The sequence below is a fragment of the Sander lucioperca genome, chromosome 11 (assembly GCF_008315115.2).
Source record: "Sander lucioperca isolate FBNREF2018 chromosome 11, SLUC_FBN_1.2, whole genome shotgun sequence".
NCBI lineage: Eukaryota > Metazoa > Chordata > Actinopteri > Perciformes > Percidae > Sander > Sander lucioperca.
In genome coordinates this window covers 35,357,828-35,372,561 of record NC_050183.1, presented here as the reverse complement: position 1 = coordinate 35,372,561, position 14,734 = coordinate 35,357,828, and the positions used below count along the sequence as shown (strand labels likewise).

At 42.6% G+C, this 14,734-nt stretch overlaps 1 protein-coding gene across 7 annotated transcripts in view; it reads right to left on the bottom strand.

Annotated features, from left to right (window-relative positions):
- farp2 (FERM, RhoGEF and pleckstrin domain protein 2) overlaps positions 1–14,734 on the bottom strand; it is a 34,312-nt gene that overhangs the window by 6,329 nt on the left and 13,249 nt on the right. For 6 of the 7 annotated variants that reach the window (XR_004898698.1, XM_036006864.1, XM_031318189.2 and 3 more), the window contains exons 8-18: positions 12,353–12,500; positions 12,143–12,238; positions 11,825–11,988; positions 11,603–11,671; positions 11,407–11,464; positions 10,983–11,250; positions 4,830–5,014; positions 3,547–3,636; positions 1,176–1,309; positions 970–1,051; positions 619–856 (exon numbers count right to left, since the gene is read on the bottom strand). Coding sequence is in view for 6 of the 7 variants with exons in the window: in XM_036006864.1 (XP_035862757.1) it covers positions 619–856; positions 970–1,051; positions 1,176–1,309; positions 3,547–3,636; positions 4,830–5,014; positions 10,983–11,250; positions 11,407–11,464; positions 11,603–11,671; positions 11,825–11,988; positions 12,143–12,238; positions 12,353–12,500 (1,532 nt within the window). In the remaining variant the exon portion in view is untranslated. The remainder of the gene's footprint in view (positions 1–618; positions 857–969; positions 1,052–1,175; positions 1,310–3,546; positions 3,637–4,829; positions 5,015–10,982; positions 11,251–11,406; positions 11,465–11,602; positions 11,672–11,824; positions 11,989–12,142; positions 12,239–12,352; positions 12,501–14,734) is intronic. The other variant, XM_031318190.2, reaches the window with a different exon arrangement.

Below are 14,734 nucleotides of genomic sequence, written 5' to 3'. Positions count from 1 at the left end.
TTCTTAGAATAATCATTTGAAATAAACCCACAAATATCCAGCTAAGTACTACTCCCATAACTGGAAGAGTAAGTGACGCAGCATCTACAACATGTTCTATGATGTTAACCGATATATAATTTAAGTAAAATCTAACAACTTAATGTTTCATTCACTCTCTTTTGTCACATGGGTGGAAGTAGCAGCCAGCGGCCAAACGGTCTCTCCGCTCCCACCGCAGGGAGACTTTTTTGCAGAGAGAACTGATGACAGCCCGGGAGATGGACAGTCTGGATAGCCATCTCCCGGTGTCCGCTGGAGTGAAGCAGAGGGACCGTAGGCTCTGTTCGGTTCTGCTGATGCTGATTCAGGCAAACGCTGTTTAGTTGTGGGTATCATTGCAACGTTTGTGTTCGGTTTCCCTTTTCGAATGACAAATAGATTACCGCCGGCTGCTGGCATGGAGAGTTATTTCCTCTCACGCAGGAGCAGAACGTACGTGGTAGTCTTTAGGCTTTAGTCTTTGCGGTGTGTTCAAGTGCAAATTTTTTCGTCAAGACAAAGGCAACGTCTGGCGACGCCACAGTCGGCCTTGCGTCCCCACCAGTTCAGTTGTTGTTTCACTTATGGGAAACTCACCCTTGCAGGCGTCATGGTCACGGTGGGTGGGAGAATAATGCTTGCACAGTCTCTCCAGGATGAGTTTGTAGTGCATGAGGCGTTGGATGGGCTTGAGCAGGAATGTGTTGAGGGGCAAGTAGCAGACTTTCTGCAGCTCAAACTCTTTGTAGACCGTCTCAAGCTTCTTCAGCCTCTTGGTGGCTTTCTCCAGCTCTGTTAACACCTCATCATGTTTCTGCAGGAAGCTGGTGAATTCCTAAGAAGGACAACGAATCGCATACAGCGTGAAATTACAGGACATTCTGTGTGTCAGTCAAACATGTAAAGGGGAGGGCGATGTTAATTAGAGAACTAACAATGCATTCTTACTTTTAGAGCACACATGTTCCTCAGCATCACATCACCAATCCTCTGGTAGTCCCCTTTGACGTGAGCATTAGAGCGCCCCTCCCTGAGGAAACGGACAGATTTGGTCTTTATGAGCATCTCATCAGAGGCTTCCACACCATCATCATCACCACCACCACCACCACCACCACCACCACCACACAGAGAAACCCTGTAGGAGCACCTACCAGAGAGCCAGCCTCTGGTCTAACTCCTTGAGAAAGCTTCGATGGAACTCATAGATGGGGTCGATGTTGGAGAAGAGGAGGGTCATCAGGCCTTCGGGCATGGCGTTTTCTTTGATCACAGCGCTGCGAAACCACTGGGAACAGGAGAGGGACAGCACACTATTAATGCATATACTCTCTTTATAGATAGACTGGTATGTACACACGATGATTAAGTCAGGTTTACGAGTTGTGGCTCAAACAGGAAAGGCATATTGTCCCTTTCCTCATCAGGGGACAGTAAAGTTTTCAAACTAATAAGCCCAACATTTTTAGTGGTTTAGTCTCCAACAAACAATACCTAACACACTGTATATAAAACAGAAATAGAAAAGCAACCAAAGTATACCCAAGGAAAACGAAAGAATTTGTGAGTTACAATGTTCAAATGTGTTGAGCTTTGTTGGAAGAAACTGAAGTTTTCACACAAAGCAAATCATTATCATGTGTTCTGGTCTCTGCCATTATTAAGCAGGGTTGGGATTTTAACAATTCTGATTCCAATTCCGATTCTTCCTTTCGATTCCGGTTCTTATCGATTCTCGATTCAGATTCTTTGAGGGGTGGAGTTGAAACTGGTCACATGCTTATTTCACAAATAAGAGGAACGTTTTATTTTGATTCAATGGTGGGTTGCAGTTTTACTGGGCTTTTTCACCGTAAAATAAAGCCACACTAGAGTGCTGCTAACTGTGCTCCAAGGCTGCAACCATAGATATAGAACAATCTATGGCTGCAACACAACAAGCGCCTGGCCGCCATGGAAACCAAAACTTGCGCATGTTAAATTTGGAACCCATGATCAGATTTGAAACCAAATCCTCCAAACTATTCCAATAAAGAAACGATTCCACTGGAATCGGAATTTTTGAAACGATTCCAAGTAGGAATCTCTCCAATCCTATTATTAAGTCCTTTCTGGCTAGAGGTTGGTTCCTAAAGATTTGCTGTAAGTAGAAATTACATTTAAATTATAGATATTTAAGTGCCCTGTAGGGCTGCCCCCTAAATTTTAATTATTCTAATCATCACCCCCCGAGTTGAATCTAATGTCAGTCTAATCACTGCACTTTTATATAGCTGTGTCAGAGCAACACAGGATAAAATGGCCATCTATAAACATGAGACCCATGTAGGCTGGTTTAGGAGTTTAGTGTGAGGCAGGTGCTCTGCAGGTGTGCTGGACTGTACTGTAATGGCGCTTACCCACTGCTAGTACAAGCTCTACTCTACATGGCTTACCGCGGTGCCTCCATTTTCCATTGCAGATTGAGTACCGCCTCATGCCTGAGGCGAGCGCGGCTGGTCGTCATAGCGACGCCGCAGGAAACTGCCGTGACCTAACGTGACACACGCACAGAACGTCGAAGGTGTGTTGTTTTTGACTCTCGGCATGTGGCTGTTGCCACAGCCAGAAGAAAAATGTAGTTTCAAAAGAAGCTAGAGGCGGCAAAAAAAAAAAAAAAAAAAAACCACCGCTGGCTAAACTATTTAAACATGGCGGGTTTGTTCAGGACACGTCCGTCAGTCGCTAGCAATCATGACGCAGCGATTAGTGACGATTCTCTCCGACCAATCAGTAGTCTGCAGGTTTTCACGTCACCTTTTGGTATCGCCTCAGCTCGCTTGGAACCTCGACGGAGGTGATACTAAAAAAAAAGTACCCGTTAGCTAGTACCAGGTACTTTTTTTTCGTAATGGAAAAACAAAAAAGGCGAGTAGAGTCTAGGCGAGTCGAGCAGGTACCATGTAATGGAAAAACGCCATAACTGGGCAGAGGAGTGAATTAATACAGTATTTCTAAAAGCTGGTGATTCAGTGTGGCCTTGGAAAATTCTGATTTGGGTACAACTCTAGTGCTCTGCCTTCAGAAAATGTTAACTGGCATTAAACACCTGTTTCTGATGAAGTCCTGCAGGCAAATAGCCCATTTCTAGAAATACCTCATCATCAACAATATTTCTATGATGGAAAGAATTTTCATGATGGGAAGGTGAATCTTGTATATTATTCCTTTACACTCATCATTTCTTTTATGTTAAGAAGTTTATCCTAGTGAATTATTAAGGTACACCCTAAGGGCTTGGTTCTGTAGAAAGGTCAAACATTTTGCTTTTTCAGTATCACAATTGTTATATTCATTATTTTTTTAAATTTCTGTTATTTATTATTTAGATTTTTATCCTTTGATGCACATTATTTAAAAAAAAAATTAAAAAAAGGCATATACAGTCCAGGCTTCTACATTTGTTTTTTTAATGACATTATTTGTACATTGCCTTGGTAAATCCAGCCAAAAAAGTAAAATAAATCCATAAAATAAAATACTCACCACAGTGATAACCTCGAGGTCTTTCAGGTACGTCCGCTCTGTGGTCAGAATCTCTTTGGCAATGAAGTAGGCCTTGTCGGTGGGATATCGCTGAGGGAGAAGAGGGACAGACGTTTTAAAATTGAGTGTTGGTCAACATACCCACCATAAGAAAATTCAAATCTTACTTTCTTTCCCTCCATTACTAACAAACAGTTTGAAAATTGCTATCTATTATAAATTACAAGGGTTCCCCGATTTCTACTCCAGGGTTTTCCCCAGTGTATTGCAAGCCCGGTGGCTCACTGGGCCTAAGCCACTGGGAATTATTTTGTTATGTATTTTTTTTTAAGTTTCTTTACTGTGGGGAAACTTGGCTGGAAACTAAAGGCCCTGACACACCAACCCGACGGCCGACCGTTGGCAGAAAAGGCAGTCAGACTGATCAGTCGGCTCCCTGAGGTCCAAAAAGCGCCTCGGAACACAGTGAAGCGACACAGACATGAGCGTACGTTCTGCGCATGCCCGAGATGTAATACGTCTCCATAACAGCAGGTGGCACCAATCTGTATTGTCGCCCAAAAAATGAAAACCGGAAATGACGAACGTGTTACGTGGGTCTGGCTTCTCCAGCTGATAGTAATGGCGGCTTGTTCGAAATACGATCTCGTATTTTACGAAAATAGTTCACTGAAACGTGTTTCTGAAAACATTTTAAGCGAGAAATGGGCCATACAGTTGCTGAATCAGATCGACAAAGGACAGTTTAAAAGATTTGCGTCAGATTTTGAGAGGAGCCCATCACTCATCCCGCTCGCCATTTCCGGGTTAGCACTCCAGCAATCAGATTGGTAATCGAGTCCGACTGCCCGCCCTCCGCCCCAGCAAGTCAGGTCGGCCCAAATGAAGGCACACCGAACACACCAAACACTCGAGTCACCGACTTCGCCAGACAGTACCGACGGCTGATTATCGGGTTGGTGTGTCAGGGCCTTTAGATGTAGTCATATTTTCAAATTTCCAGTTAGCTTTTAGAACTGACTTAATGTAGGGCACTGTGGAATCTGTCTTATAGCTCTTTAAAATTCTAAATTTCATGATTCCATCCATGATTTTGTTATCACGGAAACTATTGGGCTCTACATTAAAGCTGCCATCAGTCTGTGAGTGGTCCCAGCCGGGCTCTCGTTGAAAAAAAAGACACTTGCCACCGGGTTAAACAACTTTTCTGGGGGAGACCCTGTACTCTTTTGAAGTGGGTTGTGAGGTTGGGGGGGTGGAAGGGTGGCATGTAAGCAGTGTACCTTCCTCCTGCCCTCTTCCTCCTCCTCTAGCTTGGCATTGCTGCCCACCTCGTTTAGGATGGGGCTTTGCAGGGGCGACGGGGCCTGGCCTGGCAGGCTGAGGGTCGACATCTGGAAGGAGGGCGACAGGCAGAGGGCATCTTTGGAGTTGAAGGGTGAGAGCTGAGGGCTGTCCACGACTGAATCTGTGGAAGAGGGGAAACAGCAATTAAAAATTGTATAAATTAAGTTAAATCATGCAAGTCAAACAAATAGCATCCTTAAAATTAGATTACAGTGCAATGGGTTGGGTAAGTGGAAAAGAAGAGAATCATGAAGAGAAAGGACTCTTCCTAAACAGGACAAGCATGATCTTTTGAAAAGGGTGGAGTTTAAATCAACAGTCATACTCTCCACAATAAGTGCAACTTAACACAATAGCACATTTGTTATGCTATAATATGTTGCATACAGTCAAATATATCTTTACATAAACCAGATTTTCCAGAATTAGGTCATTTCCTCACAGAAAGAAAACATGTGCTGCACATTTTAACAAAAACAAGTGGGATGGTTCATCACACACATTGAGCACAAATGAAAGGGAAGACGACAGAGTAGACCAAAGCAAGTAATGGTTCCCACATCTTTCCCCCTGCCATTGTTTTCAGAGCCCTCTACAAGAAGGACAAATGATGTATTACAAACTTATACAAGCCTGGCTCCATTTCAGAGAACTGGCTCTTCTGCTTTTGTTCTGCCTGTGCGCTTCGCTACACAACAAATCAGAAGACAAAACAAGCAGATGAAATGTTAGGCTATCCTCTTGACTGAAACACAGGTCACCACAGCTGTTCTTCCACTTCTATTAGAGAGAAGAAAAAGGAGTGGGGGAAGGCCAAGAAAAAAAAGAAAAAAGAAAAAGAAGTCCTACTCGACCCGGAAATAATTGCTCAGGCAAAGACTTATCAGGAATGTGGCTTGTCTGGAGGGCAAATAGTTGTTTATAGTTTATCTGAAGTGCCTCACAGGGAATGACACGAGAGGGGAAGAGAGTATACGTCAGGCTCCACAGCAGGACGACGAGGGTTTGCTGTGGAATGACTTGGCACAAAGCCTGTACAAACAAGGAGCACACAGACTCAGCTGGAACTAGGTTGAGGAATCTTGTTTACGAGTCCGACCCAACCCCCAACACCATACAAGTTTGTTGCCCTTAAATATAACGGCAATGTACATTGGCATATAGGCTTCTTTTTCTAATGTTACAATGAAGAGCACTCCATTCCAATAGTATAATTAACTTTTCTACGACACTCCACATCCCGAAAATAAAAAAGGGACTGGCTAATGTGAGGAGCAGTCAACAAAGACCATTTGGAGTATGTTGGAGTCTGCATGTAAAAGCAGAAGAGTTTTACACACAATATCTCCAGTCGGGTGTCTGGAATACAACTATCAACCCCTAAAGGGATTCTTTCTTCTCTGACATGTGAGCAATGCAATAGGATTTGGGCCCGAAGACAGATTATGGGTTAAACTTTACCCGTCATGATCTGGACTGTGCACATTCTTTCATTCATCAGTAATTACATGCATGTCTAACACCACTGGGCTTTCTGTTAAAGCAGTTAAAGAAATTACATCACCATTGCGTTTTTGATTTCGGTCTGCATCTGAAAAAGAATTTTAAGTCTGACATTCATGGTACCCAAAAGTGATTACTTTATTCTTGAGAGTAAAACATACACACATTAAGTACAGGTTGGTGATAATAAGTCAGTATACATGTTCAGGATTAAGTGATGATTACTTGATGCCGTTAGTGCAGTTAGCTTAGCTGGTTATAATCATCAGCCCGACATTAATTCAATCTTTAGTTGAGATGTGGGAGGAATCACATGGCAGAAAAAGAAGCAAGGCAAAAATAAGAAAAAAAGCCATCAAGACAAACCATTTATCAGCTCAACCAACTCGGTCTAATGGGTTACTGATCGCACATGAAACTAAATAATGTTCCACACTCTCCAAGGTGACACAGGAACAACTGTTCAAATGGAAGCCGTGTTTGTTATTAAGAAGAATAAAAATGGCTATTTGCTATCCTTCAAAATGACAATGAGAACTGGTGAGTATTTAACAATGGCCTCTTAATTACTATAAAGGAAAAATTTAATTTACATAGCCCCTTTCCCACATGCAGTAGATGTTTACCGGAAACATCCTAATGCTATTGAAAAGTAAACAGGAACCTGAGATACGTGTGAAAGCATGTTGCGTGAAAAGAAAAAGTGCTTTAAAAGGCACCGCGGTGCAAGACAAAAAGAAGACTAAAATGTAAAGAAAAAGCAAAAATTGCAAAAGCCAAGTGAAGTCTGCCTTCAGACAGATTAAAGGGAGTTCAAATACAAAAGGAAATTTTAAAAATTGACAAGTCAAGACTGTTTAGGAGGAAATGTCCAACTGGTAATGAACAAATTACTGATTAGTTTGATATCAACACAGTATTAGCTTTTTTGTTCTATGGCACAAATAGTAAATTTAAGTTTTTAAGACAGATTTGACAAGACCAGGCAATGCAGACATCTCTCTGAGGCCTGGTGGTTGGACAGAAAAAAAAAGAAAAATTTAAAAAAAGCTATGCGCATGCTAGTGTTTTAGCAACTAACCACATGATAGCAAACTATCGTTCCTATACCAATAATTAAAAAAACGTTAAAAACTCCAGCTATTATAAAAGTACTGAGAAATTCATAGCCAATGTGCAAAAGACCCCCCATTTCCTTCCAATAAACAGAATACCACCTGTTGGTACCCTGAAGATAGCTTCAGCCAAAACATGCTAAGGCAACATGCCAGAAATGAAAAGCAACATCAACCTCTAGGCGTGTCCTGATGCTTCAAAAAAAAAAAAGCCTTATCTGCTATATCCAAAGGGTTTCCTAGAAGTTATGTTAATACGTTTGAATTATTAGGAAGTACTACTGTGTCAGACACTATTATACATGGTTTACTAACTGTTGCAAGTGTGCTCCTGAAGCACAGTCACGTATATGCAAGATGATACATTCATTCTGTAGAAAGTGGTGGTAACAGTGTACTCAATGGCTCATTAGTACAATGCTTACATTCTTTAACTTTGCTCAGCATGAGGCAAACATGTTAGTTGGTGTCTATTTTGGTGAAATAGTTATTTTTTTTTAATCCTTCAGACATCATGAACCTACCAAAGGTTTAAGTACATGCTGACAACTACTTCAGCCAGCAGATGTCAGTGAGGCACAGAAGTGCAAATGGAAAAGTGGCTCCATGGCATGTCTTGTCTTTTACATACATGAGGCTTGTAAAGCCCCTGACACACTAACCCGATAATCAGCCGTCGGACAGTCTGGCGAGGTCGGTGACTCGAGTCTGTTTGGTGTGTTCCGTGCCGTCGTTGGCTTTCATTTTGGCCGACCTGACACGGACGGTCGGAAGGCGGGCACTGCCGGCAGTCGGACTCAAATGACCAATCTGATTGATTGGTGGAGTGCTTACCCGGAAATGACGAGCGGGATTAGCGTGACTAACGCCTCTCAAAATCTGACAAAAATCTTTTAAACTGACCTTTGTCGATCTGAAATGAAGACAGATTCAGCAACTGCATGGCAAATTTCTCACTTAAAATGTTTTCAGAAACACGTTTCGGTGAACTATTTTAGTAAAATATGAGATCGTATTCTGAACAAGCCGCCATGACAGTCTGGCTTTGAATTTCCGGAGAAACCAGACCCACGTGACGCGTTTGTCCAATCAGCTGCCGTGGGCAGTCGGCATCGCTTCGGTGTGTTCCGAGGCACTTTTTTTGGCCAACTCGGAGAGGCAGTTAGTCCAGTTAGCCTTTTCTGCCGAAGGTCGGCCGCCGGGTTGGTGTGTCACCGGCTTAAAGGATCACTGAACCTGGGCGACTTTCAGTTTGATTTTAACCCTGAGATACGAAACAAATCAATGATTACCATATACTGGAAAACTGTACACTGCACATGTAGTACCATCTAAGAAATTAGATTTAAAACTCAGATGATGATTATTACTTGTAATAACAATAGTAGTTAAGTATCCTTTTTAAGTTTTAAGAAAATTAGGATATACATTTTTTAAGCTTACTTGTTGGTCAAGTTATTGTAAAAAATATGGGTAGAAATCATAAAAAAATAAAATACATTACTTGGTGCAAAACAATATTTTTCTGACATCTTGAGTTAAATGTTAGCCTGGTTGACACCAGACCCTTCTCAGTTGTAACTGAGAGCGGGTCTGGGCAAGGTTCATTCACAGCTCATTTCCAGCGGACGCCGCTCAAATGCCTCCGGGCGCAATTGGATAGTCCTTCAACCCATCAGACCAACGATCCGGGTGACGTAGCAGCGCTATCGTCATCGTGTAAAGCCCGCCTCAACGGATTGGTGCCTCGATTTGGAAAAATTGGAAATGGGCTTGAATGGGCTCTTGGCCAGACTGACTTGCAGAGCAAATCTCAAATTTGAAGTTTGTCAGGGTTTTCCCAGGCTAGTTAAATGTGCATGTATTCAGCAAATGGGAGTCAAATCTAACAATACATTCCTATGACAATGTGGACATTCGTGTTTTTTTTTAAAAAAGGACTTGAAACATAAAGCTTCTAAAAAGCACTAAATGTTTTTGCATTTTCTGAAACCCCAGAGGGATTCACCCAAAATGCATCATCAACATTTGCTCTAAATTGGCTGAATGTTGAGAATATCGACAACTGAAAAAGACTAAGAAAGTGTCATTCAAGAATCTCATGAAATATAAGGCCAACATCTTTCATGAGAAGACAGGAGTGATTAAAAAAAGCACCATAAACTGGCCATGGCAGATGGACACCAGGTCAAACCACTGACACAAACTAAAATAAAAGTGCTGCTGTAGAAAACCAACATATGGAAAAGTAGATGTTTCCCGCCACTTATCAGTACAGAGAGCTACAAATTAACGCATGTGACATTTAACAAGTGTACACCACAAAGATGTGCATCAACGCTGATGGGAGTGCAGGCTCTGGGAAATTAACTCGGACACTAGCTGTAAATTTATCAGCTTCACAGTTACACATCTTTGCCATCTTACGTACCTAAAAGCTTTCTGAATGTCAAAAGTGTTGTTGAGACTAAGGTTAAAGTGTATTATATTAGAGATTGCTGTTGCTGCTTATCATCATTATTAATTATTAAGTGCTGTAACAATATGTGATTTACATTTTAATATGAGGGGATCCAGAGGGGTCTGAGAGCGCCATGGCCTGCAGGTTGTGACACTGTAGGAGGAAACCCTCTATTCCACCGCTCCCCGTCAGCGGATTACTGTAAAACAGGTTCTGCTCAGGGGGAAGGACACTGTCAGAGCCCCAGTCGGAGTCTGAATCTGAGCTGCCGTTCCCAGAGCCCTCAGTGGCCGTGGGCGGGTAGCTGAGCTGCTCAAGCTGCTCTACCAGGTCATTGAACTGCACAGCGGAGCTGCTCTCGGATCGCACCGAGTACGCTGGGAAGTTGACCATTGAGCTGGCCTCTGACTGGATGTCAGAGCCTGGCAGGCGAAGCGAGGAGGAGTCAGTGCCTCCATAACCCGCCGACATGGACTCACCTGCAGAGCTGAGCCCCAGGTTGTCCAGGGAGCTGCACTCGGAGCGGTTATTAACCAAAGAGCTGGTCTCAGAATGACCAACAATGCTATGAGGGAAAGGATTGGTATTCCCATTCAGGTCCTCCATGCCCACACTAAAGATCCTGTTTTTGCTGAGGTCAGATTCATCCACATAACCAAACTGATCTACTTTATCATCAAGCCCAAAAGAGTAGGCCTCGGCACCCCCACCATAAAAGGAAATTTCAGTGGGATCATCATCTATGAACTCCTCTGTGACATGCAGAGGCGAGTTGGACATTGAGAACATGGGATTCTGTTTTGTACGCAAAAGCTCTGCCTCAAAAGCCTCAGGTGTAAGAACCCCCTTTCTCTTCCCTACACCCCCTCCCACAGAACACCCAGTTCCCCTCCTCCCACCATGCCCATTATCCTCATTGCCATTTTTGGAGGCCTGTGATTGGGAAGTGCCACTTTCTACACACACAAACAAGGGGCTGCAGTCTCCTGCTGCCTGATTGCTAGGGGCACCTTGAAAAGTGTAGTGAGATGGGGAAGCAGCCTTGACGGATTCTTCCTTCGGAGGGCTGGGGGGTCTGGTAGCTTGCAGAGGGGACTGAAGCTGCTGTTGCTGCTGCTGCTGGGGAGGTGCGGGAGACCGGCTCAGTGTGGGAAAAGGCTGTGGCTGAGTTTGGAGTTCTGTTCGCAGGGGGACGCTGGAGATGTGCGCTGGGTAGAAGGACACAGTAGCGGAGTAGGGGGAGCCTGGGGCCCTGAGGCTGTCATTGAATGACAAGCTCTGGAACAACGTAGCACAGACAGGACAAGGAAAAACAGAGTGAGGGAGGAAAAAGAAAGCGGAAAGTAGTAAAGGACAGGATCATTGTATTAGTTTATTCATTATAGTACAAAATGTGGACAGTTTTAGCTTGTTGGACCCTGTGGCGCCACTGACCTGTTTTGGCACATCGGTGGCTAGGGAGCGAGCAGACATTCGTATTTTACTGTTCCTCCTGAGCAAGAAACAATTTAATGACAGAATTATTGTTATGAATGCAGTGTGCAAACATTTCTCAGTCGATACTAAGAAAGAATTATGAGGGAAACAACTCGTCTTTCTGATAAACAGTGACCACACTGTATATACAAACCTCTGGTATGGAGTTCTCTTCGCTCCATTTTCCCGGGCATAGTCCACAAGTTGCTTCTGGGTCCTTCCACTGACAGAAAGAGATCTGAATTAAAAACACTGACTACTGACACAACAGATTGTGTCAGAACATTTTCGTTTCATTGCACAAGAAACCCCAAGGTTCCTACAAATAAGCATTCAAGATGACATATGCCTTTGTCGTTATGTCAGTGTGTAATACCTGTATCTGAAGGAAGAGCCTCTGGTGAAGAGGATAGTTTTGGATTTGGGTTGGGGTTGGTCAAACAAACGGAAGAACGAGTGGTATTCCACACAGATCTTCCAAAAGATTTTGCATTGGTCTCGACTGGCCATCATAAACTCAAGAGTGTCCTGATGGGGGCCCTGAAAACAAACAGACCGAGAAAGACAATTAACTCACACAGCAAACTGATCCCCCTTACAGTGGATGTGGATTCTGAGACAGGGAGATAAAATAACGGACATTCAACATTGGCATTTCCTGAATAAAGACATTTATCTCTTCCTTATTACGTACATGAACCTCTGGGTGGAGCTTGATCAGGAACCGTTTTCTTTTGAAGCTCAGTTTGCGAATCTTGGACCAATTGAAGGTATTTATTTTTGTGTTGCCCTGGGAGAAAAAAAAGGAATGTTAAAAGAAAGAAATAACCTTTAGCAACATTGTTACGGACGAAGGATCACGTCAAACAAAACACAGCATGCATGGTATGAGAGCAGCGGTCACCTGGAAAACCTGAAGGCCCATATGAGCAACAGCCAGATTAATTTTGGTGCCTTCTCGGTCAGCTGCTGGGTGGAAGCGGACGCCATACATCTCCAGTTTACGGGCAATCTCCAGGATTTGGAAGTCTGATTCAGCTGGAGTCTGGCCCCTGGAGTAGACAATATGTAAAACACATCAACACTTGTTCAACGGTATGTCCTCTTTTATGTCAAGCACTTTGAATTGCCTTGTTGCATCCGGTTCGGCGAATCGAAGTGCTGCAAATGCGGAAGTGCCTTAAACCTGCATTCTGTCAGAATTCCAGCAGGGGGCGACACGTGCGGTTGCAAAAGGAGGTCGGTTTCTGTAGAAGTCTATGAGAAAGTGACGCACTTCTCACTTAATTTATTACCTCAGTAAACATTTTCATAATGAGTTTATGGTCTCAATCGCTAGTTTTAAGTCTTCTGCAACACAGAATGATGTTAATTTTTTAACATCTTTATCTTGTTGATTTTAAAATCGGCGATAAAGCATAAGTGTGTTTGAGGGCGTGGCTATGATGTGATTGCCAATGAAAGTGTGTAACGTAACAGAGTGTAAGGGCTTCTCCCTCACGTCTAAAATCATCACATCCGCAACCAGGATGGCTGCGTCCGTAACGGCAAACTCGACGACAGATAGCAGATCTCCACAAACCAATGGGTTACGTCACACATGCTCTGTCCACTAATTTACAGTCTATGATCCAAATAGACCAAGATGGCAGAGTTTTACATGGCTCAATCCTTAGGCCTCTTTTATTTAACCTTTTATAAGGTTCTATTGGACCAAATTATACTAAACAATTACATTACCCATTAGAATTTTGCAGACACTCATTTAACTAAATTATTACACTACACAAAATAATGATCAATGATTTTCAATTAAAAAAAAAAAACACGAAAAATCCAGAGAAAAAAGGAAGAAAGGCAAAGGCTCTGCTCATCTCAACCCTTTGAAAACCAAGTATGGTAATGCCTTGGCCCATGGGTAATTTGACCTGAATTTGAACAGCAACATCTCAATAACAAAAAAAAAAACATCACACCAATTCTTAAGTCACTACACTGGTTTCCAGTGTGTCATAGAATAAAGATTAAAATATTGTTGCATAATATAAAATCCTAAGCTCCCCACTATGAACGTTGCACTTACATTCTGAACTCACTTCTATTCATTTTAATATCATTTAAATATGCTTTAAGATAAACCAACTAGGTTGGTAAAGTCTTCTGCTTCAATCCCTATTTAACATGCTTGATGCAATATGTAACTCACTTTGAACTGACATTGTGTACGTTAACAACTGTATTCCTTAAACCTATAAGGTTAATAAATACAGTTGAGCAGGCTTTCGAAGCATAAAAGCATAGTTTGGAGCCTTGTGTCCATCCTGCAATCGGTCTTTTTTAATTACCACATAATATTTAAACAAAGACCGTATCATGACTCATTTGCAGAGTAGTGTGTTCTTAAATCCCTTATAACTTCGAGGATTTGAAAGGCATTATTTAAAACCATGTGATTACAACCAAACAGCATGTTAGAAAGACATATCCATCCAATCATCACCACATTCTAATTTTGTTCATCCGTTAAGCGTTGAAATCTCCTTAGGGCCCTCCTGCCCCACTGGCCTTATGGCTAATAGACCGGCCAGAGCAGGGGATTAGGCCAGGGAACTCGCCGCTTGTGCTTCCACAATGGCAACCAACGGAAGAGATTAGCAAAGGTCTTTAGAGACACTTGGTTGAAAAGAGCCCCTATTGGTCAATGGATAGTACTGAGCTAACAAGGAGGCTGGTGGAGGGGAAAGTACAGCGAGTAGTTTTGTGAGACTCTGGACTGTGAAATGGGGCAAACCTTGTCATTATGGTTGTTTAGCAAGAACACAGTTGTCTCAGTTCATCACAGGTAACACTAAACATTTGTGTTTAAAGCCACATAAAAAGAGACAGACAACGTGCCACTGTTTACAAATTAAAAAAAAAATTGTAATTAATGTGATACCCTGTGGGATAAAAAAAAAAATTGAAATGGTCCAAATGGTTGGAAGCAGCAATGTCTAGTGAAGACTCGAAATGTGTAGTTTGTTCAACATTTAGCAGATAACGTTCAGGAAATAGTGGCATCAATTTGTAGTACACCCCAAACATTCAGCTTGTGTTCTGGTGTGCTGTGATGTTATCATTTGTGACTTCACTAACACTAACACATAATATTATGACCCTGCGAGGTCAAACCGTAACAGTCCTGAGGCCTGTACTACGAAGCAAGATTTGGCGTTAACGAGGCAACTTCGGGTTCAACCCAGGGTTTCGTGTATCACGACGGTGGATCACTTGTTACTGGGTTAAA